The 23,745-nt window shown below is 57.1% G+C and overlaps 1 protein-coding gene across 2 annotated transcripts in view; it reads left to right on the top strand.

Annotated features, from left to right (window-relative positions):
- The window catches only part of CD82 (CD82 molecule), a 50,411-nt gene extending 29,998 nt beyond the window's left edge, over positions 1–20,413 (top strand). For both annotated transcript variants that reach the window (XM_036097698.2, XM_036097699.2), the window contains 7 exons: positions 1,205–1,277; positions 5,572–5,696; positions 5,836–5,910; positions 14,624–14,725; positions 18,190–18,396; positions 19,109–19,192; positions 19,496–20,413. In XM_036097698.2, coding sequence (XP_035953591.1) covers positions 1,205–1,277; positions 5,572–5,696; positions 5,836–5,910; positions 14,624–14,725; positions 18,190–18,396; positions 19,109–19,192; positions 19,496–19,573 — 744 coding nt within the window. In that variant the 3' untranslated portion in view covers positions 19,574–20,413. The remainder of the gene's footprint in view (positions 1–1,204; positions 1,278–5,571; positions 5,697–5,835; positions 5,911–14,623; positions 14,726–18,189; positions 18,397–19,108; positions 19,193–19,495) is intronic.
- The last annotated feature ends 3,332 nt before the right edge of the window (positions 20,414–23,745 follow it).

Here is a 23,745-nt window from a genome sequence, read left to right as displayed (position 1 = left end):
AATGTGCCCTATCAGGGTCTGCTCCTTTTTAAAAGGAAAAAATCACAATACTGATCCCGCCTTTATTTAAAAGTTTGATATTTTGCTCATCATGGATTTTTAAAATTAATTTTGGTTTTTAAAAAATCATTGCTGTAAATTCTTATTTATCTTGGTTACTGAGTTTTTTCATGTCCCCTTAATTTTTATGCCCAAGGCAAGCGCCCCGTTCGCCTTACTCTGGGCCCAGTAGAGCAAGGTAGATTGAGCCCCTTGGGTGGGGTGCTCACCCACGCTGAAGGCTTTATCAGCAGCTGCTTGCCTTGCAGAGTAGGGGATGATGGCTGAGGTGGGAACCCAGGGCCCATGATAGAGGTGGGTGGTGACATGCTAGGACTCTCGAGGTGGCTTATTCCTCAGGTGGGCTCAGGCCAGGTCCCAGGTGAGGGCCAGTGTTGTGGGATGTGGATGTTGGCTGGGTTCCAGTTGGGGAGATGGGCTCAGGCTAGGGGCCTTGCAGATGACGGGAGGGGGAAGGAAGCAGGGAATCCCTGGGCCTACCCCAGCCACTTGCCCCACATCTGCCTTTCTGTTCCTGCCTTTCCAGTGGGTTCCTGAGCTCATTCATTTCCTGAGCACTCAACCCTTGTGCTATAGGCCCCCCAGGCACATAGAGCTTCGTGCAACCAGCCCTTGCCCTCAGGGAGCTCGCGGTCCAGCCAGAGACACACAGCACATTAAAGCCCGTGGGAATGGCTATTAAGGAGGGTCCAAGGGTGGTTGCCACCTTAGTCTGCCTGGGGGAGTCTGGAGGGCTCCCGTGGAAGGTGGCCTCTGAGCCGAGCTCTGAAGGGCAAGTGGGCTTTGATGTTCACGTCCATGCAGGATTTTCCCCAGCGCTTGTTTGGGATGTCCCCAGCCACTGAGCTGGGCTAGAGTGGAGGCGATGAGCATGGGAGAGGGCTAGGAGGTAAAGTCGGAGGGTACCCCTGGAAGGAGGCTGCACCCCTCAAAGCTAATAGGCCTGGTTTGACCACATGTGGGCGTGGGGTGGGGGAGGTGGGAGGCAGAAAGGACTCCCCACACATGGCGCTGCTGTCAGGACTTGGGGTGTGGGGCCTGAGGATGGAGGTGGTGCACCCCCCCCAGGTCCTCCTGGCCTGGCTGCAGGGGCAGCTGGACAGGGCCCCCTCAGGCCCCCACTGACTGTGCCTTCTCTTTCCAGATCCTAGGCGCGGTGATCCTGGGTTTCGGGGTGTGGATCCTGGCCGACAAGAGCAGTTTCATCTCTGTGCTACGTAAGGGTCCCTCCAATCTCCCTGCCCGACTGGCTCTGGAGCGGTGGGGCCAGGGCAACGGGCAGGGCTGCTCCACAAGAACTTGAACCTCACAGCGCGTCACTTTTCAGCTGCCCTCAGGGCCTCACCCGGGTCCTGCGCTGACCGCTCTGCCCCAGGCCCCCTCTGCAGGGGTTTTCGGGAGGAATTTTCTCTCCCTCCCCACACAAAGCTGCTGTTGTCTGGAGAACACTGGGGGTTGAGGGAGGCTTGCTCTCCCAGCCCGGCCCCTTTCCCTCAGCCCTGACCTCGAGAAAGCCTCTTACGGTCTCTGTCCCTCCATTTGCGAGCTCAGCAAGATGTGGGCCCCAGTCCGGCCCCGGTCAGTTCAGAGAAATGTAGGAAAGGGCGGGAAAGAGGTCGTCAGGAGCCGATGACGTGCCCACCGTGTGCCCAGTGCCGGCTAGATTCGTCGGGCCTCTGGACTGCGGAGGAAGACACCGGGCGCAGCGTCCGTGGTCTGTGCTCGTTCCGAGGCAGACACGGGGCCGAGCATTTTGCACATGAAAATTGCCTTAATCCCTCGATAGCCCTGTGAGGTAGGAACTGTTCTAGTCCTGCCTTACAGGTGAGGAAATGAGGCTCAGAGAAGTGATGTCCCTGGCTCACGTTCACAGAACTTCCAGTGATAGGTGGGAGAATTGAACCCCCAGAGCTTTGGTCCTAAATGCTGCCTGTGGTAGGGTGAACCACAGCATGCAAGCCCCTTCTCTCACCCTTGAAGCAGGAGGAAAGAAGCCCAAGGCACTCCTGCACAGATGATAAGAGCCTTTCCAGGTCTACGCCCGGCCTCCTCCAGGAAGCCTGCCAGGCTTGCTGCACTGATCTCATGGATGCCCTGAGGTGGAAGGGAGGCACAGCTGAGGGCCCCAAGTAGCACAGTGATGCCACTCCCCTCAGTGAGTGCATCCTTGGCTCATTTCCCTCCCAGCTGCTGCTGAAGCAGCAGGTTTGGACTCAGGCCCATGACAGCTGCTTGATTTGAATAAAGCGGAACCAGGCTAGGATGGGTGATGGAGAGGCCACACCTGTCACTGTGGCCCCAGGGGGCTAGGCCTCCCCTCAGACCTGAAAGGAAGCAAGGATGATCCACCCTCCAGCCACATCCGATGCAGCCTGGGGCTGTTAGCCTTGCCTCCTGCTGGGGTGGAGGGCTGCAGAATGTTCTCCCATTCTGGGGCTAGGGTCTGCATTTCCCACCCCAGCGGGATGCCCATGCTCCCCAACCCTTTCCAACATGGGACACATCCGCCTCTGCCCTGATTAGGCCCAGGCTCCCTGCTTCCTGGCCGTGGGCCACACCCAGCAGGTACTACGCCAGGGGGCAAAGTCTCAAGGCCCAGCTCACCCACTGTATCTCTGTCCTCTGCACCTTGCCCCAGGCCCCAGGAACCTCCTACCGCTCCTCCCGCCTCCTCCCTGTTCAGTTTGCAGACTCTCCCGGAGCCGCCAGAATGCAGAGGTCCCCTAGATGCACCTAGAATGTTTTCACAAATACAAGGGCCCCAGGCCCACCCCAAGGGGATCTGACTCCATTGGTGTGTGGGCAGGGGCCTGGAGCATTGTGGTTTTTAAAAAGCTCCCCAGGTGATTCCCAGGCAGCCAGGGTTCAGAAGCACTGATCTAGCAGAGGAAAAAGACTTGCTAAGAATCACACAGCAAGTGAGGGTCAGGGCTGGGACCCAGGGCTCCTGACCTACTACGTACGTTCCAGGCCGGTGTGACACAGCTCTCCCCTCACCTAACTGAGTCCACACTGTGAGTCCACGGGGCGAGGTGTTGCTGTGCCCATTCCACAGTGGAGGAAACCAAAGCACAGGAAGGGGAGTTAACTTGTCCCAGGAAACACAGCCGGGGGGGGGGGGAGCTGGGATATGAACAGAGGGCATGGCTCCTGAGCCCCCATACCCTGAGCCCCTGTACTGCGGGGTTTCACACTCACCATGCAGTCCTGCCTTAACCAGAGCAAGCAAGTGCCATGGTCAGGAGCACAGACTCTGGAGCTAGGCTGCCATGGTTCGAATCCTGGCTCTGCTGCCTCCTAGCTGGGTGATCATGGGCAAGTTACTTCACTTCTCTGTGCCTCTTCATCTAGAAAATGGGGATAATAATAGAATATATCTCATGAGGTTGTGAGAAATGAAATGAGTTAATATAGGAAAAGCGTTTAGAACAGCTCCTAGTAACTAGTCAACCCTACAGAAGTGATGAAGTTGATAATAACACGTTGAAGTAGGATTTAGTTCCATTTCACAGAGAAGGAAATAGAGGCCCAGAGGATGGCTTGCCCAGGCTCAGAGCTCGTTCGCAGCAGAGCTGGGATGAGAACCCCTTTCTTGTTGCCTTCGGTCCCTTTCATTTGGGGCCACTTCTACCTCGCTGGTACCTGCCAGGCCCGGCAGGACCCAGATGTTTCTGCCGTGCACAGTGGAGGGCCAGCCCAGAATGTCCACTTGTCCCCTTCCTAAGTCAGGTTGCTCAGATTGGGGCCAGCCTGAGACCCTGGGTGCGGTCAGGGACTGGTGTCCACTAGATGTTCTGAGAAGCTGAGACCTCGCAGCTGGGCTGGCCTCCTGGGGGAGAAGCTGAGTTGGGGGATCTTAGCCCTGGGTCTTGCCTGCTGGGCCCCCAGGTGGCCTCTTAGCCTGCCTGGGCTTCAGGGCTCTTAGGGACAAATCAGGATGTAAATCCACCCTCATGGGCCTGTTGTGGAAATGAAGCAGATGATTCGGATAAAGGGCCTTGTTCGGGCTGGCACGCAGTGGATTCCAGACTGTGCCAAATTTCTTTTCTCTGGGAGTCGTCCCTGGGAGGAACTCAAACCCAGGAAGCTTCGAAAGAGTGGCATTGGATGGCTTCTTCCTGACTATGCTGATTGCTGAGAGCAGGGTGCTGAGGGCCTAGAATGAAAATGGGGGCTCAGTGCCAGGAGCCCCCCCACTCACCCCAGCAGGTCCCCACCATGCCCGCCCAGCCTGCCTGGGGGCTCCTGTGAGGAGCTGGGTGGAGGCAGCCCTGCCCTGGCACCCTGAGAGCAGGGTGGGCTGGCCAGGGCTCTTCCTGAGTTCAGAACATTCCGTCTGTGACCAGGAAGTGGAGCTGAATCAGGCCCTCCTATCCACCTACACTTTAGCTTTGTAGTTACTGCTTAAGGGCACTAAGGCGCCCTGGGTGGCTGGGGGTGGGGGTGGATCTCAGCTTCTCCCAAGCCCCCCAGGGAGCCGGCCAGCGTCCTCCCTGCTGACGGCCACTTGGGCCAGCCCTGGCCATGCCCTCCTTAGGAGAGCACATTAAAATGGCAGATTCCAGGTGGTCTCCCAGGAAAGTCTGTCCAGTTGTGACGGACCCAGGACTCTACATCCCTAAGAGGTTCCCCTGATCCGCTAATGCACTCCAGGCTGCTCTCCAGCTTTCTGGAAACATCCTGTCCCGGCCGCCTCCCGGAGAGTGCAGGGGCTGTTGTGGGAGGAGTCTGCCGCCCCCTGCCAGGGGGAGGCACATCTCCCCTGGCCCTTCTGGCATATGACAGCCTCTGGGTAGAGGGCATCTGGAGGTGGGTGTGAGCTGTGCTCTGTTCTGGCAGGTGATGTGCTGGGCTTTTAGGGAAATGGTGGTCAAGTGCTCTGATGGAACCCCGACCTCCACCCACGAGGGTGGGCTCTGTCCGCCCTCGGCCCTGAAGAGGGTCTCTTGCCATCAGGAGCCTCTCTCTACGCCTCAAGCATATCACCTGTTGGACTCACACTGGCCTGATCTGTCTCGCCTTCTTCAAATACATCAGGCTCGCTCCTTCCTCCTTGCTGTTCCCCGCTGCCTGGAATGCCTTCCCCTCACAGATCTTCACTAGGCTGCTTCTCCATTCTCCTCTCAGTGTCAGGCTCAGGCTCAGGCTCAAATGTCACCTGCTCATACCAGGCTTCCCCAACCCCCCAACCCACTCGCCACCCCATGGTCATCTACTGGAGCTGGCCTCAGTGTCCCTGTGGCTCTCTCCACAACCAGGGGATCTGGTCATTGTGTGCTGTGTGTTATTGTCCCCACGCCCCACCCCACTGAATGGCAGCTCCTTGTTGTGGGGACCTCAGCAGTCCGACTCCTGTCTCCCCAGCAGCCAGCACAACGTCTGGTAGGGGCTGACCCCAGTGCTCTGACTCCAGGGGGAGCAGTGCTAGACCTCTGGGCCTTACCCCTGATGGTGTGCTTAACAAGGGTGAGATAGCTGGGCCGAACTGAATGCCGTTCTTTCCATCCCCAGAGACCTCCTCCAGCTCGCTCAAGGTGGGGGCCTGCGTCTTCATCGGCGTGGGCGCTGTCACCATGTTCATGGGCTTCCTGGGCTGCATCGGTGCCATCAAGGAGGTCCGCTGCCTTCTGGGGCTGGTGAGTGCCGCTGTCCAGCTGGGTGGGGCCTGGGTGCCCCCTGGTCCCGACTGTGGGAGCTCGTGCAGAGGTGAGCGGGGTGGGGTCACCAAGGGCAGGGGGTGCTTGCGGCTGACTCCGTGCTGCTCTGTGTCCCCAGTACTTTGCCTTCCTCCTCCTGATCCTCATCGTCCAGGTGGCCGCGGGAACCCTCTTCTATTTCAACATGGGCAAGGTAAGCACCCTCCTGGCCCCTGGCTGGGCTGGGCTGGGCTGGCCCTGCAGGGAGATTGGCCCTGGGGGTAGGGGAGAGACCAGGGGCCTCTCAGCTATCACAGACAAACCCAGGAGGTGCCTGGCAGCCTCCTGGGCCTCTGGTCCCTGTGATCTCCTAGCGAGATGTGAGGGGGGCAGCGTCTTGGGCAGAGTCGCCGTGGGCCTGAACGCAGCTCTACCCCAGCACCTTGTAGCTGTGGGGCGGTGGGCAAGCCGCTTGCCTCTCTGGGCCTGTCTCACCTTCTGCAAATGGAGGACAATAATAAATTTAACTTGCAAGGTTCTGGCAAGGATTCAGTGAGATTATCTTAGTAAAACACAGCACAGTGCTTGGCATGGTAAGCGCCCAATAAATGTTGTTGTTCTTGTTTTTATTCAAGCACCTCAGCAAGTAATAAATCCATGCCACTCATCTGCAGATGAGACCCAGGGAGGAGACTGTCAATAAAAAAATTAGTTTTGCATCACAGAGAAGGCACTCAGCTTTAAGGAATAGAAAAATCAGGCTGACTGTGGCTTAAATTCTAAAGATATTTGCTGTTGATTAACCAGAAGTCGGGCTGGAATCAGAGACCATGCTTCTGGCTGTGTGTTCAGCATCCTCATCATGCCACTCGCTATATCACATCACTCACCTCATGGTCACAAGATGGCTGCCACAGCACCATCCGTGCTGCTATAGCCAGAAGAAAGGGAAACAGGCAGTGCCAGCCCCAGCCATCCCTTTGATCAGAAAAGCAAGTCCTCCAACAGTCTTCCCCAGACTGGGTCACAAAGACACCCCTGGCTTCAAGGGGACTCTAGAAGACACAGGCACAAGGGAGAAGGGAAGCCAGGAATAGCTGTTGGGGAAGCCAGTCAACTGTGACTGTCAAAGTTAGCACTTACGGAGCACCTACTATGTGCACATGGTATCTTCTAGAAGCTTTGCACACATCGTCTCATCCTTACGGCAGTGCCCCCGGCATCCCTGTGGTTGGGTCAGCATACACCATGTACTACGGGGTACAGTGCTGGCCACTTTACTTTCATTCTTTCACTGATGCTCCCCATGCCTTCCCTCTCAGGGTAGTGTGAGAATCCCCATCGACAGGTGAGGGGCGAGGGCACCAAGCCAGCCAGTGGCCAGGCCAGGCGAGGGCCCAGAGCTCAGCCCAGACCCACTGCACATGGCCCTTGACCCGGATGCCCCCAGGACCCCCCACCCTCCTCCAGTGCTACAGTTCTTATCCAACTGGGGAGACAGCTGGTGGCTAGTGGGCTCCTGCATCTCACCACTCGAAGGTCCAGTTGCCTCATATCACTCTGAAAAGGAAGGTGAGAAAACATTACACCAACATCAACAACTAACACTTCGTGGAGTGGAGCCTAGAACAAGCCCCCCCCCCTCCCCCCCCCCGCACTGTGGCATACAGATTGTGCTCACTTAGTTTTTCCTCACTGTGGTCCTTCGAGGTCATGGATGTGATACCCTCGTTTTCAGATGTGGAAGCCGAAGCACAGAAATGAGGCACCTTGACCAAAGGTCACACAGCTAGTAAGCGGCAGAGCGAGGATTTGAACCCGGGCAGCCCCAGGTTCATATTGGTGCAATTTCCATTGCAGTGGTTCCTACCCGAGTCTGCTTTACTTCTTTATAATCCACACCCAGCCTGTTCCCCAGGAGAAGTGGAGCTGAGTTCCAACACAGGCACAGGGTAACTAAAATCAAAACGAGAGAGATTAGAACACACACTGGAAGAGGAAAAGCAATGTCCCTGAAGCCAGGGCACTAGATAACAGTAGCTGAGGGCTAACTTGAATACTGAGCTTCCTGGCAGCCAAGGCAAAAGGGGAAAGAGTGGTTTCAGTAGATGAAAGGAAGCTCGCTTGGCCAACAGACAGGAAGGCGGTGTTTAAAGGAGGGAAACTCTTTTCCCAGTGAAAGGGTTGTGAGATCTGGTCTTTATTTCTGCCCTGTGGCACCTGGGGCTTCTCTGGGACCCAGTCAGTGGTACATTATAATCAGGGTAGATAAGAACTGGGCCCTGGTGAGCTGGTTTCCATGACTCAGAAGCCGGTCAACTCTGCATGGGTCTTGGGACGTCCACTTTCTCCTCGTCTGAGTTTCCCCATCACAGTAATAAAGACAGCGCCCATCTATTGGATGCCAACCATGTGCCAGGAGCTGAGCTAGTAACTTGATACACATTTCAGTTTTACAAGCATTTTCCAGTTTAAGAAACTGAGGCCGAGAACAGCAAAATGACTTCAGGCCACAGCCACACATAGCTCGGATGCGCCAGAGTGGAGAATTCCATCCCGATCCCTCTGACCCAAGGCCCATGTCTCCCTCTCCAGCATGCTGCCTCCCTGCGGGCTGGTATAGTCTGGGCTTGGCCGACAACCAGCAGCTACGCCTCGGAGGTGTCCCAAAGCCCCAGAGCAAGGCTTGTTTGGAGAATCAGGACTCCTGACTCCAGAGTCCAGACTCTCTGTCATACCCCACGATTCCCTCCTCTGCGCCCTGCTCCCCTGCCCCACCAGCCTCCATACCTCGTGCCCTCTGGTCCCAGCCCACCTGTCCTGTAAGCGGAGGGACATTTCCTGGCTCTGCTGGGAAGGTTCTGGCAGCACTCTCTCGCCCAAGTTAGAATGAATGATTTATTTTTTCTTTCCCAGCACATTGTAAATCCCAGTGGAAGACTAAACACGTTCTTGATGATGTTTATTCCTGCAGATGAGGTCCAGCTGGGGAGCTGGGCCTTGTTGAGCCTGAAGGAAAAGGCCTTCTAAAGGCAATGGGCTGGCCTTTCCCTCACTCTCCAGGCCTCCTGGGCTGGTGGGAGGGACTGAGCCACTGGGGTTCCCCCCGTTCCCCCCCAGCCCGAAGTGGTCTCTGGGGATGCCATTGGTCTCTCGGCCCGAGTTCCCAGCAGCCAGGGCAGCCACAGGGGAGGCTGGCGGCCTTGGGCAAGGCATGTGGCCTCTCAAGCCCTAGATTCTGCGTCTATAAATTAGGGGAAAGCTGCTGGGCCCCCACTCCCACCCAGAGTTGAAGTGAGCACAGACCTCAACGCTTTTATAAGATAGAATGGTGGCCAAGGCCTCAACTCCGGAACCAAACTGCCCGTGTTGGAATCGCTGCTCTGAGGCCCTCGGCAAGTTACTCAGCCTCTCTGTACTCCACTCACCTCACCGGTCGAACAACGGTGATCATCCAGGTCCACTCCCCTTAGCAGCAGTTCTGAAATCCAAGAGCCACTTTGGAAAAGCAAAAATGCCCTTTGCAGCTCATTCTGTGGCAAAATCAAATCCAAACAGAAGCCAGGCTATTTATGACCTCTGTGTACCCCATTTTGGTGGCCCTTGGGAATTATGAATGGGAGAGAGTGCGGGGTGTGACCCAGACCCCAATCCCTTTCTGAAATTGGAACATTGCTCAGCGCCAGAGCACACGGGCCCCAAAGCCGTCTTGGAGCGCTGTGCTGCGGATTGAAGCGCGTCGCCGGTGGGAAGGGCCTTTGCTGGTATCATTGCAAGGGTTTGCTATGACGGTCACCATCGTTAACTCCGTTAATGCTTAGTAAGGGCTCAGTAAATGGCAGCCGTTCCTATTGTCGTTGGTGTTAATATCAGTATTAGCAAGAGCCGTGGGGGCCAGGATTTGGGAGTGGAGATTCCTCTGGCTCTTTCCTCATCTGACCATATAGCCAGTCCCTGTTCAGTGGGCACGGCCCGGGTCTGGGCTTCCAGGGCCCTGTGTTCTAGGGTGGGCTTTGCCTCTGGTTGCTCCATGGCCTTGGACAACTTGCCCTGCCTCTCGGAGTCTCAGCTGACCTCTAGGGCCTTTCCCAGCTCTGACGCTCTGGGATTCTGGCTTGTTCTCTCCAAGCAGTGGAGAGTGGGAGAGGGTCAGGAGGAAGGAAGCGAACATGCTATCTGCCGGGATGTGCTGAGCACTGGGCTTGGTGCACTCACGCAGGCCCAACTGCTCACCCGCCCAACAGCCCGCACTGGTGAGGCCGCTGAGGCTTCAGTGGATTACGTCAGGGGGTTGAGCAGAAGGCCTGCGGGCTGAGGGCTTGGAGGGGAAGGGGCTTGAGTGGGCTGGGTGGACACTGGGGGTTGGGGGTGGTGACAGTGGCCCAGCCACACTGCTGTGACCCCTGGGGGAGGCTGGTCAGGAGCACCGTGATGCCCTTCCCCCTCTTTCCCTTTCCTACCTAAGAAGCTCAGAAGAGCCAACGTACGGGTGGTAAGACAGGTTCCCCGAGGACAGTGCCATTCTGTGAGAGGCCTGCCCCCTGTGATGGAAACTTCCTGATCCCCTGGCCTGGGTTGCTACCAGCCTTGGGGGTGGGCAGCTGGAGCCAGGACAGAGCCTTTGTCTTCCCTTTTGGGAAGAAGAAGAAGGGTCCAGGCAGTCCTTCTGGAAGGGGATCATGGAGAGCAGTGGGATGGAGATTCGATTCTTTTTTTTTTTTTTTTTTTTAAGATTTTATTTACTTAGAGAGGGCGCACGGCAGCACAAGCAGGGGGAGCGGTAGAGGGTGAGGGAGAAGCAGGCTCCCTGCTGAGCAGGGAGCCCAACCTGGGGCTCGATCCCAAGACTCTGGGATCATGACCTGAGTCAAAGGCAGACACTTAACCGACTGAGCCACCCAGGGACCCCGGATTAAGGTTCTTAAGGTGCTGGTGCCTGCCTGGCTCCATGGTCTGTGGCTCTGGCAGCAGGGGGCGGTGCCTGACTCAGACCCCGCCCTCAAGGAACTTACTGGAGCCTGGGGAGTTCTGGGGTAGCCGTTATGTACTTTGCAGTCGGCTTTCAGGAAATAACTTAGGTGGTGCTGAGGAGTAAACACACCATGCCCTCTGCATCCACCATTGCCAAGGGCCCTCATTTCCTATCGGGATCCCAGGCTGAAGCCTCAGACCCGTTGTATCTGCATTATGGCAAAGCACTTGGTAACATATCCTGTGGGAACCCGGGGAGAGGACAGGAAGATGTGGGTCCATTTCGTTGCGGGGGGGGGGGCACCTCGTTCTCAAGTGCAATTTGATACATTAGAATAAAGAGCACGGAGAGAGGTCTGGACACCATCCAAAGGAGTGGTCGGAGGAGCCGGAGAGGAGGGGGAGAAGGGAGAAGGGCTCGAATATCCGAATGGTTTGTCCTGGGAGAGTGATCTGATTTGTCCCGTATGGTCCCATCAGGGACTTGCGAGGGAGCGGAGAGGAGGAGAACTCAAGCTAATGGGCAGAAGTCACTTGAGCTCCACTTAAAATGAATTGCTTGTATCAAGAGCCTCCCCGCCCCTGCAATGTGCCATTCTGTGGGGTCCTGAGTTCCCCATACAGGGAGCATATAAGCAGAGCCCAGGAAAATCTGGAAAGGGCCCTTACATTTGGATGATATGCTAGATTCCGAGGTCTCTTCTAATCCTGCCTCTCTGTGAAAAGTCGCACTGCAAGGTGAAATGAAAGCACAGCGTGGTGGTAGTGGGGAGCCGCCCCGGAGGACAGTGGGATCTGGGGTTGGGGGAGACAGTGGGTGATTAGCTGTGGTTGAGATCGCAGGCTTCTGGGACCGCACGCATCAGGGTTACAAGTCCTGTCTGCTGCCTGCTAGCTGTGTGATCTTGGCAAGTCGTGCCAACGCTCTGAACCTGTTTTCTCTTCTGGGTGGTGGGGAGGATGGGACCGGGCAGTGCTCCAGGGCTGGCCCCCTGGGCGTGTGACCCCAGCGGTTACACAGGACCCTCCACTTCAAAGGGTCTGTGCTTGGATTCTTGGATGCTCAGCTGGATCCACATTTCCAAAGGCTGCCCCGGGGACCCTGTCCCTCTCCGTTCCTTGCTCCTTCCCTCCTCCGTCGGCTCCCTTCTCAGGCGGGCAGTCCCCAGCGGAGCCTGAGGCGGCCACCCTCATCCTAGCCAGATGAGCGGAAAGAGAAGGTTAGCTTGGGTGACATGCCCAGGGTGGGGAAGGCGACCAGCGACAGCCTAGGACTTGCCCGGGCCAGCGAGGGGACAGGGCTTCCCAGGCTCATGGAGGGATTGAGGGGTGGTTACCCCTAAGGAAAGGAAGTGTTGTTCCAAGGAGGGAGACTCCCGGCCCGCAGAGCAGGCAGAAACCACAGAGGCGGCCCTTGCAGGGATGAAGTGAGAGAGTGGGCATCTTCCCCCTTCCCCTCCCTGCTCTTTTTTGTCTCAGGAACTACCTGGTTGCCAGGGTGACCTCCCTGAGCTCCCAACAGGGCCTCCTGGGCATGGGGATCCCAAGGGATCAGCTCTGAGCAGAACCAGCCCCTGCCGCTGTGGTCCCTGTGGCCCCAGCTAGGTCTCTCAGCTCTAGTCTGGGCTGCGGGGTGATGTGGTGTTTCCATGGAAACCACCCAGCCTCAGTGGAAACCCCCCGGCTTCCATCACTTTTCTCATTTCAGGGGGGCCTGAAATAGGGAAGTCTGGGCTGCCGTGGCAACCATGCTGGGGTATAAATAGAGACTAGGTCCGCGGGGGGGGGGGGGGGGCGGGCAGGTAGGACAGCTGTGGGAGAGGCGGCTCTCCATGCAAATGCCTCTGGGGACGCCCCCCTCCTTTCCACGCCTCGGGGATCATCCACCCACTGGGGAGAAGAGGTGGAGCAGAGATGGTCAGGGCAGAGAGACCCAAGACCCACGAGCCCGCTGTATGACAGGGGCCAGCCACTTAGCGTCTCTGACCGCCTTCAAGTCGTGGCCATGTGGCTCCAATGCTGATAGAGCTTCATGGGTCAAGACTTGGGTTCTGGGTCCAAATCCCAGCTCTTCACATGTCGGCTGTGTGACCTTGGCCAAGTTAGTCAACCTCTCTGGGCCTCGTTTTCTGCATCTCTAAAATGAGGGAATGAGGTAAATCCCTAGGCCCTAGGTCTGCTCTGAGGATTAAAATGAATTAATGCACGAAAAGTGCTTAGCATGGCTGGTACATAACAATTGTTTGATAAAACTTAGCCACTGTTACTGCGATTAATTGCCCATAGGAAAGCTTTGTAAATCGTAAAGCTCTGTGTGAGTAAAACGAAGAGTACTGTGCTAGGGGTTCTGTCAAGAGGGAGGGGGCAGAGGGCAGACCTGGGGAGTGGGGCCAGTGAAGGGAGGGGGCAAGGAGCCAGGGTGGCAGGGCCATCCGGAGGATGTGGGTTCTCCGAACGCTGCGTTTGTGAGCTGCCTGTGGGGAGCTGACGGAAGCCCACTCACTGCGCTGTGAGCCGGGCTCTGAAAACCCCTGCCTGGAAGTACCTGTCCTATATCCTAATTCCCCTTTCTCCGGAACTGAGGGGCAGGTTTGTGGCCGTCCCCTCGGTGCCCTGGCCCCTCCCCCTGGGCTTCTGTGGTGACAGCAGGTGGCTGTGACTAGCTTATTCAAGCTGGAGTGCCAGGAAGGCCCCTGAACAAGGTCCGCAGGAGACGCCAGCAGGGCCAGGCTGGGTCTGGCTCTCGGGGGGCGCCCCTCGCTCCCACCTGGGGCGTGGGGCCCTGTTCTCAGTGCTCAAGGCTGGTTTCGGGTTTGCCTCTTTTGTGCAGGTGACTTGTTCCTGAAAAGCTGCTGTAGTGAGATCCTCTGTTGAGAGCCCCACTAGGGGGACCGTTGGGGCTGAATCCTTTTGTTCCCTGCACCCCTCATCTGCCTTCTTTGTAAATCATTGTTTTCTTGGTGGGGTTAAGGAAAAGGGGGTGCTTCTCTCCCTCACCAAGGGACCCTGAATTCCCAACACAGGCAGGATTTGGATTTTGTGGGGCCTCAGGGCAAGCATGAGGATTAATGGGGAGAGTATGTGAGTACTACCCTGGTGTGTGGCGTGTCGTGGTACTATACACCCATTCGCTCTTCAAGTACACCACATGTCTACACTGGCCAGGCTTTACCAGATACGGTCCTTGCTCCCGTGGATCTGACATTCTGGTGGAGGGGAGAGATAATAAATCCTGAAAATGAATGAGCATGTAATGACCACGTTGTGAAGGAAAAGATGACATGCCCACCCTTGCGGGTTGAGGAGGGCCTGCAAGGGGGTGGTAGAGAAGGGATGTATTCTGTAGGGTGGTCCAGGAAGGTCTTTCTGAGGAGGTGACATTTAAGCAGAGCCCTGAAGCAAGTGGACGAGTGAGCCATGTTAATATTTGGGGGAAGAGGATAACAGGTGATGGGAAGAGTAAGTGCAAAGGCCCTGAGGCAGGAGTGTGCCTAGCAGAAGGACAGCAGAGGAGACCTGTGTAATTGAAGCAGAAGCAGCAAAAACAGAGAAAATGAGGTTTGGGAAGAGCAGGGGCCAAACAATGCAGGGCCTTGTGGGCCATTGACAGGATGCTGGCGTTCTCCCTGAGAGGGATGAGAGACCACTGGAAGGTTTGCAGCAGTGACATGCAAAGATTCACATCTAAAAGGTCCCCGGGGTGCTGAGTGCCGAATAGACTACAGCGCAGGAGCGGTTGGCCCTGCTGGCCCCGGGCTCCGTGTGGTGGCCTGCTGGGGGCTGACACCCTGGAAGCACTAGGAGAGTAGTTGGCATGGACAGTGAAATGCTTTCGAGTGTGAGCATGTCCCCAGGGTGGGGGCAGGGGAGGAGAGAGGCCGTTTAAGTAGATGTGACCAAAGGTGGGGCACGGGTTTCAGGAAATCTGACCTCGACCATTGTTCTCCCCTCTGCAGCTAAAGCAGGAGATGGGCGACATCGTGACCGAGCTCATTCAGAACTACAAGGACGGGCATGAGGACAGACTGCAGGAGGCCTGGGACTACGTGCAGGCTCAGGTACGGCGGCCACGGCGGGGGCGGGGTGGCCTGAGGGTCCTGGCCTAATGCGTCTGGGTCTGGGTGTCCATGTGCCTGACAGAACATGCCAGAGTCTGTATGTGAGTATGTATCTGTTGGGGGCAAGGGGCCTCTGAGTAGTCCCCCTGCCTGGCACCCCGGCTACCACCACAGTCCCTCACTCAGGGGGCCCAGGGTCTTGGAGGCTTCCAGTAGCTCACAGAGCTCCAGTCTGTGGCCGGGAGGTGGGGGAGGGTCCTCATCTCAAGCGAGGCTGGGGAGTGTCAGGAGTCCATCCTGGGGGTTAGGGAACTGGGGGCCAAGGCTGACATGCTGACACGAGTCTGAGTGGAGGCTACCTCTGGGAGGGTATTGACATGGGCTGTGCCCATGGGAACCTTCTGGGGTGAAAGGAGTGTTCTATCCAAATCCTGATCCAACTGGCACTTATGCCAGTGTATGTGTAAAAAGTCATCAGGCTGTGCCCTCTAGTGTATGTGTTTTCCACCTCAATCCAAGTGAGAGAGACAGACTGACTGAGTGAGTGAATGATGGAATGACTGCCTGACAGATTAAATGACTGAATGAGAATGACTGAATGCATGAATGAATGATGGACTAACTGGCAGACAAAATGGCTGGCCTGACTGAATGACTGACTGAATGAGTGATGGACTGACTGGCAGACAGAATGACTGACTTAATGAATGAATGCATGAATGAATGATGAACTGGCAGACAGAATGACTGACTGACTGACTGAATGACTGGCTGAATGAATGAATGGATGCATGAATGAATGATGGACTGACCAGCAGACAGAATGACTGACTGAATGAATGAATGGATGCATGAATGAATGATGAACTAACTGGCAGACAGGATGACTGGCTGACTGACTGAATGAATGATGGACTGACTGGCAGACAGAATGACTGACTGATGGAATGAATGAATGAATGACAGACTAACTGAATGAATGGATGAATGACTTTGTGAATGAATGACAGAATGACTGACAGACTGACTGAATGAATGAATGCATGAACGATGGACTGACTGACAGAAACTGACTGACTGAATGAATGCTGGAATGACTGACAGAATGCCTGGCTGACTGGCTGACTGGCTGACTGACAGACAGACAGAATAACTGACTGGCCCACTAGGTTCCCAGCCCGCCCTGATGGTGAACCAGTCACCAAACACAAAAACGGACCCTGGGGATCAGGTCCCAGGTGCTGTGTGCCCCTGGCTGGGACCCAGCATCTCTGGGCTGCAGCGTCCTCGTGTCTCCCGTGGGGCGCCGGCCACACTGGTCCCCGGGGCCTGCCTCTAGCCCTGCCTGCTGCCTGGTGGAGGGCTGTGGGGTGCGAGGGGCAGGGGTGGAGGCAGCAAGAGGACTCCATGGCACCAGGAGAGCAGGGTGTCTGGAGGTGGGACTCTGTCCAGACCACACAGGCGCATCCATTTTCTGGGCCCTGAAGAGAGGACAGCAGTGTTTTGTGCCTCCCAATTTTTGGTGAGGAGCTGGGGCCAGGTCGGGGGGCCTGTGTCGGCTGGGGGGCTCAGTGCACGTGGGAAGATGTTTTCCTCCGCGTTCGGTTTGACCCACAGATGCTGAGGTTAGGGGGATGCTCATGTCCCAGGATGAACACGTGCCTCCTTCAAGGAGCCTGGGGGAGAGCTGGGTCTCTTGAGAGAGGGTGCGCACCCTACCATGGGAAGCAGTTGACTGGTTGGGGGATTTCTGCCGCAGGCAAGACCTCTAGATCATTCTGATGTCTGTCCGATGCTGCTTGGCATGGTGGTTAAGAAAGCTGACTTGAGTCAGGCCCCTGAGGGTGGGAATACCAACTCTGCCACTTCCTGAGCCGGTTTCCTCATCTAGAAAATGGGGCGATGGATCCGTGCTCGTGTGAGAGGAGTGTATGAAGCCCGTGGCACTTACGCAGAGCTTAGGTGGCATGTTGCTGATGAGGGTTTATCGGTCACACCCAACCACTGAGACACAGGGCAGGTGGTGGCTGGGGACAGATCTCGGCACGAGGCAGGGTCGGGGGCTCTGCCTGGTGTGGTAGCAGGGCCAAGGAGAGCTGTCTCCTTCTGTTGAGTGTGTGAGGGCCGGGGGTGCCCCTCAGCGGGACCAGCCTCCCTGCCAGAGGAGGCAGCCGGGTATCTGCATGAGCCGGGAACAGAGGGAGGGAACCTGCCCCAGCAGCTGCCTGGAGCCCAGGAACGCCTGAGCATGCTTGGCTCGCCCCCTGCTGGTCACCAGGCTGCTGGTCAGGGACTGGCCACCCGGAGACCAGAGACCGGAGGGAAGCAGGTGGGGGACCCACACACCCAGCGCAGGGGCACCCAGCCAGTCCACTTAATCCTCCCAGGGACCCTGGCAGAGTGGTTCTTGTCATCCCATTCTCCACGTGAGGAAGCCAGGGCTGGCGGCTCGCCCAGGCCCAGGGTGTGTGCCCTCCCCGACTCGGTTCCACCTTCCACTGGGCCTTTCCAGCACGGGTTTAGCCCCTCAGATCCCAGTCCCATCAGGAATTCAAGCCCAGATGTGATCCACAGCCCCTCAGGGTCCCCTTCGCGAGCCCCACGGACACGCCTTCTAGCACGGGGAGCCTAGAAGGGCCTTCTTCCCCTCTGGAGCTAGAACATTTTCTCTTCCAAAAGGCAGAATTGACCATATCTCCTTTTTCGCCTTGGCAACTGGGAAGCTCAGAGCCAAATCTCAACTCCAACATGTACACAGCACCTAAAAGTGGAGCTGGCCTTCCCCGAGCAGCCCCTGTGCTGTCCAGATCGGGGCCGGATGCTTGGCCTGCCTCAATCCATGGAGTCCTCCTAACAGCCCTTTGAGTTAGGAACCTTTGTTACCTCATTTCGCAGATGAGGAGACTGAGGAAAGCACTTTAGCCAAAGTTAAGCCGCTGGTAGGTGGCAAAGTTGGGATTTGAACCCAGTAGCCGGACTCTAGACCCCCACACATGTTTTTTTTTTTTTTAATTATTTTTTTTTAAGTAGGCTCCGCATCCAACGTGGGGCTTGAATGCACGACCCAGTGATCAAGAGTTGCATGCTCTACCAACTGAGCCCGCCCAGGCGCCCCTAGACCCCACACTCTTAACTGGGTGTCGCTTGCCCTTCTTGTGTCCCACTCATCTGTGTTCTGCCTTTCAACTTGAACGTCCCTCCTGTGCTGCTTTATATTTTTACTGCTCCTGATTTTTGGTCTCTTGCTGTTTTAATATTTATGCTGTGTGTTCCCTGAAAGCCCCTTTAAATTCCCTGTGGCTCCCAGAAGCCAAAGCGAAACCTAAACTCTCATCCTGGTGGTCTGGCTGGGCCAAGGGGGGCCTGAAAGTGGCCGATCTGAGCCTCTGTCCTGGGAGATGCCACCTCCGCGCGGAGGGCGGCCCGCCTGAGGGCAGTGGGCGCGACAGCTGGTCTCCCGGCAGGTGAAGTGCTGCGGCTGGGTCAGCTTCTACAACTGGACGGACAATGCGGAGCTCAGGAACCGCACCAATATCACCTACCCCTGCTCCTGTGAGGACCGGCAGGAGGCGGACGACGGCTTCCTGGTGAGGAAGGGCTTCTGTGAGGCTTTCGACAGCAACAGGACCGAGAGCGGGAACAGCCCCGAGTCCTGGCCCGTGTACCGTGAGGTGTGTGGAAGGCTGTGGGGCTGGGGCTGGGCTTGGGGCACTCTGGGGTTCGGGTTCTCAGGCCACTCAGGTTTGCCTGGCCTACTCCTTACCTCCCACTTCTTCCCTCCCTCCCCCCTCTTCCCTCCTTTCCTTCCTTCCTTCCTTCCCTCTTTCCTTCCTTCCTTCCCTCTTTCCTTCCTTCCTTCCCTCTTTCCTTCCTTCCTTCCTTCCTTCCCTCTTTCCTTCCTTCCTTCCCTCTTTCCTTCCTTCCTTCCTTCCTTCCCTCTTTCCTTCCTTCCTTCCTTCCTTCCCTCTTTCCTTCCTTCCTTCCTTCCCTCTTTCCTTCCTTCCTTCCTTCCTTCTTTCCTTGCTTCCTGCCTTCCCTCCTTCCTTCCTCCCTCCCTCCCTCCCACCTTCCTCCCTCCTTCCTCCCTCCCTCCCTCCCTCCCTCCTTCCTCCCTCCCTTTCTTCTTTCCCTCCTTCACCCTCCCTCCCTCCTTCCCGCTCCACTCCCTTCCTTCACTTAGCTGTTCCTGCCTTTGACTCATCTATTTGCTTGTCATTTGTACCTACATGAACATATTCGTTAATTTATGCAGTCAGGGAACACACAGACCCCGCTCTGCAGGCCCTCTGGGCCGGGGCGGGGCGGGGGGCCCTCCCGGTGATTCTGCATGGTGGGGTGAGGCAGCATGGCATGGGGTGGCGTGACCGTGCTCTCCCCTTGTAGGGCTGCATGAAGAAGGTGCAGGCCTGGCTGCAGGAGAACGTGGGCATCATCCTAGGCGTGTGTGTGGGCGTCGCTGTCATCGAGGTCTGAACCCCTTCCCCTCCAGCAGCGCTTTCCCCCCGCCCCGCCCCCAGCCCTGCCATCCCGGATCGTCCCCGCCCCACTGATGGCCTCAGGGAGGCTGAGGCCCGGCCTGACCACTGTCCCTCCCTGGGCCCCTCTGCCGCTGGAGGCACAGGCTGGTCACGAGGCTTTAGCTGGGGATCTGCCTCGTCCCGCTCAATCCCTGTGACCCTCGCTGACCTGGACAGTGAGATGCTGCCCTGGGGCCTCGGGGGGCCCCGGGCGGCCATGCCTCCCTCTGACTCTTGCCCTCTGCCCCGACAGCTCCTGGGGATGCTCCTGTCCATCTGCTTGTGCCGGCACGTCCATTCTGAAGACTACAGCAAGGTCCCCAAGTACTGAGGCGGCTGCTGTCCCCCACCTCCCTGCCTGTCCCCCCGCCTCAGGGCTCCTCAGGGGCTCCAGGCTCTGCTCCAGGCTCACCTCCCACCTCACTCCCCCATGCCCGTCCTGTGCTGGCTGGAGGCGGGGGGCGGGGGGGCTTTCTGGGGCCTGGACCCCTCTCCCTACATTTCTGCCCCAGCTCTTTTGTGGCTCCTTCGCTTATCGCCCGCCGGGGTTCTCTTAGCCACGCAGAGAGAACGCTCCCACGGCGTCCCTGAGCAGGTGCGCTGGGTCTCGGCCTGCCTTGGAGCTGTGTATATGGGGCGGGGAAAAGTGTACTCAACATTGGGGGTGGGTGGGGGGTGGATAAGGCACCCTGGGCTGTCAGGGGACTGCCCACTGCGTGGGTAAACATTTTTTTCCACTGTAATGCTTATGTCTTTGGTTTTCACATTTTCACTGAAGGTAGCGGGAGAGGGTGGGCTTTACCTGACATTATTAGGAGCAGCAGCCTTCCCCAGGCCAGCTCAGATCAACCGAGGATGATGCCATAGGCCGGGCCGAAGAGGGGCCCTCTGGGCCAGGGAATCTGGACTGGCTCTGGGCTGCTTAGGGAATCGGGGGTGAACCCTGGGGGCCCCGACACAGAGGGGGTCCTGCATTCGCCAGGATCCCGAGCTGTCCAGGGAAGGGGAAGGACGCTTTCCCCTGGGAGAAGCTAGGTGGGTCTGTCCTTTGCCCCCTAGGGAATGGGTGGGTGAATCTGTGCCTTGGAGTAGGGAGGGGCTCTGTGCACAGTTCTGTAAAACATGTCTGAGATTTGACAACTAACTATTAAAGAGGATTTGTAACAATCCAGCTTGCTGTCTAAGAGATGCTGCTTCTGGCTCTGGAGACCAACTGGAAAGAGGCCCACTACCCTCCAGTGGGGCCGGAAGGGCAATGGTCGGGAGGTGTTTCCGCAGGGCCCACCAGGTGGCGCTGCTGCCCCAGCCTAGGAGCCTGGCGGAGCCCAAAGTTATTCTGTGGCTTCTCCAGCCCGGTGGGTCTCTCACTCCTGTGGGAGCGCTGGTGAAAATGCAGATTCCAGGCCTCGGGGATTCTGATACAGCAGATCTGGCTTGGGGACAAAGAATCTGCCTTTTTAGCAGCCCTCCAAGTGACTCCTGAATCATGTTGCTTTTAGATTCTCAGGTCCTGATAAGATGTAGGTACAGATGCTCCCCCAAGAGAGATGGGGGGGCAGGCCAGACGGCCTTGTCTTCAGCGAGGTGGTAAGGGGGCACACGTTAGGGACAGTGCAACTGTTGATCTGAACCTAATTAATTTCTGGCAAGAGACTTTCTGTGGCTGACTCTCTGGCCTGTGGAGGGCACGGGGAACAGCCCCGGGAGCCAAAGAACCCTTAAGCTCCACGGAGCCTATTCTCTGCTGCAGTCAGAAGCTCTCCCCCGAGCTCTCAGCCTGCACAGAGGGCTGAGGGCTCGGAGTGAAGCCTCCCAGCTTATTTTATTTATAACCTGCCTCATTCCACAGGCAAGTACAAGTAATAAAACATGAAACATACCAGGGAAAATATAAGCTTGTGAGGAAGTGTAGACACGGGTGAAATAAGGCCAGCCGAGTTGCCCAACCTTTTGTGCACATCCCATGTTCTCCACCACTGTACTTGCAGCGGACATCACCAGTCGATCACCCCCCTCATTTCCTTAGCCCAGAGGTACCCTGGCCATACTCCAAGCTGATGTTACTCACTGCAGCCTCAGAATCCTTCCCAGTTCAGTACTGTCCGTCAGTCCAGTTGGCATGAGACATGAAAGCAGTTGCCATCTTTGAGCTCTAGTTGTTTAGTTGAATCAGAGGTAATTTTGCCTCTGAGCTTCCTGGCAGTCAAAGCAAAAAGGGAAACTTTGTCAGTTCTATAGCTCTCATTTCCCAGGGCTTCCTTAGCTTAGCTACTAGGAAGAATGTGGCTGGCTGGAATCTAGAATTCAAGACCACCCTCACACAAACTTTGATATCCCTTCATGACGGGAGCAGAAAGCATATACAAGCCTACTGTGTCTGACCTCGTGCTGGTGGCCGGCAGCGAGGACAGAAGCTGTGCGCCTGCCAAGGAGGAACCAGGAAGACCCAGCGAATGCATGCAAAGCGACTAGGGGACAATTTTACATAGTAATTGGGGCTTAAATAGCATTTGCACTGTTCTAGTCCCCCTGATGTATGTTAACCGACTGACTCACTATAATCCTAGGAGGCACATGTTCATTATGATCCCCAACTGACAGATGAGGACGATGCAAAACACGTCTTCTGCTGCTAGGAGGGGCAGAAGCTACCCCCCGGCCTGCTGGTTGTGTAGCTGGCACGGCTGCCTAGGGAATCAGGAGCTGCCCCACATACTGTCTGCCTCCTCTGGCCCATGGAAGGGACCCACATGCCACCCTTGCCCCGATGATGGCCTTCTAGGGGGAGAAAGGCTAAGTTAAGAGACAAGGCTTGGTCCCTGGCTGTGGGCAGTCGAGACTTTGGGGCTTCAGGTGGATGCAGAGCTGCATGGGGTGGGGACACAGTCTGGCTCAGCTCGGAGGTCCCTCGGTGCCCACACGACAGTCCCACATCAGCAGGTCTTGGGGAGGGCTTCCCTGAGAAGGGCTTGGGCCGTGGGTAGAGCCGACCTGGGTTCAAATGGAGGCTTTGGTGCTTCCTAGCCACGTGACCCCGGGCAAACCCCTTCACCCCTTGGAACCTGCCTTTCCTCCTCTGAACGCCAGGATGTTGACAGGGTCGTGTGAGGCTCAGGTGATGGGAAGGAGGTAGAAGCCTCAGCAAGTGCCTGGCTCCCTGAGAACCCTGAACCAGAGCAAAAGCAACCGTACCCCTTGGCTTTGCCCATCTCACGGTGTTCCCAGCTGAGCAGACACCTTTCCAGTCTCTGTCCCAGACTGTGACAGGAGATAGCTGCGGGGATCCTGGTGCGGGTGAGGGTCTGCAGGAGGTGGGGGTGAGAAGCACAGGGCATGATGGGGCAGGAGAGTTTAGGTCACCAGATGGTGGGGCTTTCCTGCCCTTCCGTGATGCCCACAGGAAGTAAGGGAGACATGAGGTAGCCACTGTCCCAGGCCAGCTGCTGACCCCCAACCTAAATGCAACCAGCTGCGGGGTGTCAGCTCCAGATCCCCTCTGTGGCCTTGGGTTGCCTCCCTCTTGGGCGGGCAGAGTGGAGGAGAAGGTGAAAGATTCTACCCGGCCTATTGTTAAGGGTCCTGTCATCTTAATGCGGGCCCTCTCTACTTCACCCTCAGGAAGGGTACAGGGAGCTTCTCAGGCTGGCTCTTCAGAAGGGCAGGGAGTCTGGGGACCTGGGTTTGGATCTAGCTGTAGCGCCGTCTTCCTGTGTGACCCTGGGCCAGAGAGCAGGGGTGAGCTCAAAACTGTGTTTGCAAACTAAAGAAGGCTGAGAAAATGTCAGGAGTTATTAAGAAGACGGGCTGAACCCCCAGCCAGCTTCCTCCTGAGGCTTGTCCCCACGCCTCACAGCTGGAAAGTGCCCGAGCCAGCACTGGGACTGCACAGATCTGACTCTAAGACGTCCTCTCGCCTCCACTGCCTCGCAGGCTTCCTGGGACCCACCCCCAGGCTGGGCTGTGTTGTCGGACCGCGGGCCTAACTTCTGTGACATCTGGTCATTTTGAGCACTGAGCCTGCTGGGCCCCTCACTCCTACCTCCTGGGGAGGAACCAATTTCCTCTGCCCTCCTTCCCCCCCAGGCTTCTGAGATTCCGTAGGGAGGGAACAGAGTCCGGCTTCTCCAAATCCCGAGTTGGCCCCTCTAGCCAGTCATCCATCCCGAGCCCACCTGGGGCTTCCAGCCTTCTTGCCTCCCTCCATGGGCTGCGGGACCAGCTGAGGGGCTGTGAGGTCTTCTGTGGGGCTGGGGGGCACCCGCAGGCTGTCATCTCTGCCACGAAGGTCCCGGCCAAGGGACATGCAGCTCAGATGACTGCCACAGGGGCCCCATGATGGCCTGGTTGCTGAGACAGAGGGCAGGAGGGTGCAAGGGTGCCCCTGGGTAGAGCCCACCACGGCTCCCTGGGACCAGGGGGAAGCATAGAGGGGAACCAGCTTGCTCTCTGGGTCCTTTGGGGGTCAATGGCAGTGTCCAGGAAGGGGGCTGTCTGGCACGGACA

Source organism: Halichoerus grypus, chromosome 11 (genome assembly GCF_964656455.1).
Source record: "Halichoerus grypus chromosome 11, mHalGry1.hap1.1, whole genome shotgun sequence".
In the NCBI taxonomy this organism is placed as follows: domain Eukaryota; kingdom Metazoa; phylum Chordata; class Mammalia; order Carnivora; family Phocidae; genus Halichoerus; species Halichoerus grypus.
The sequence above is the reverse complement of the archived record's forward strand: the minus strand, read 5'-3'. Positions and strand labels throughout refer to the sequence as shown.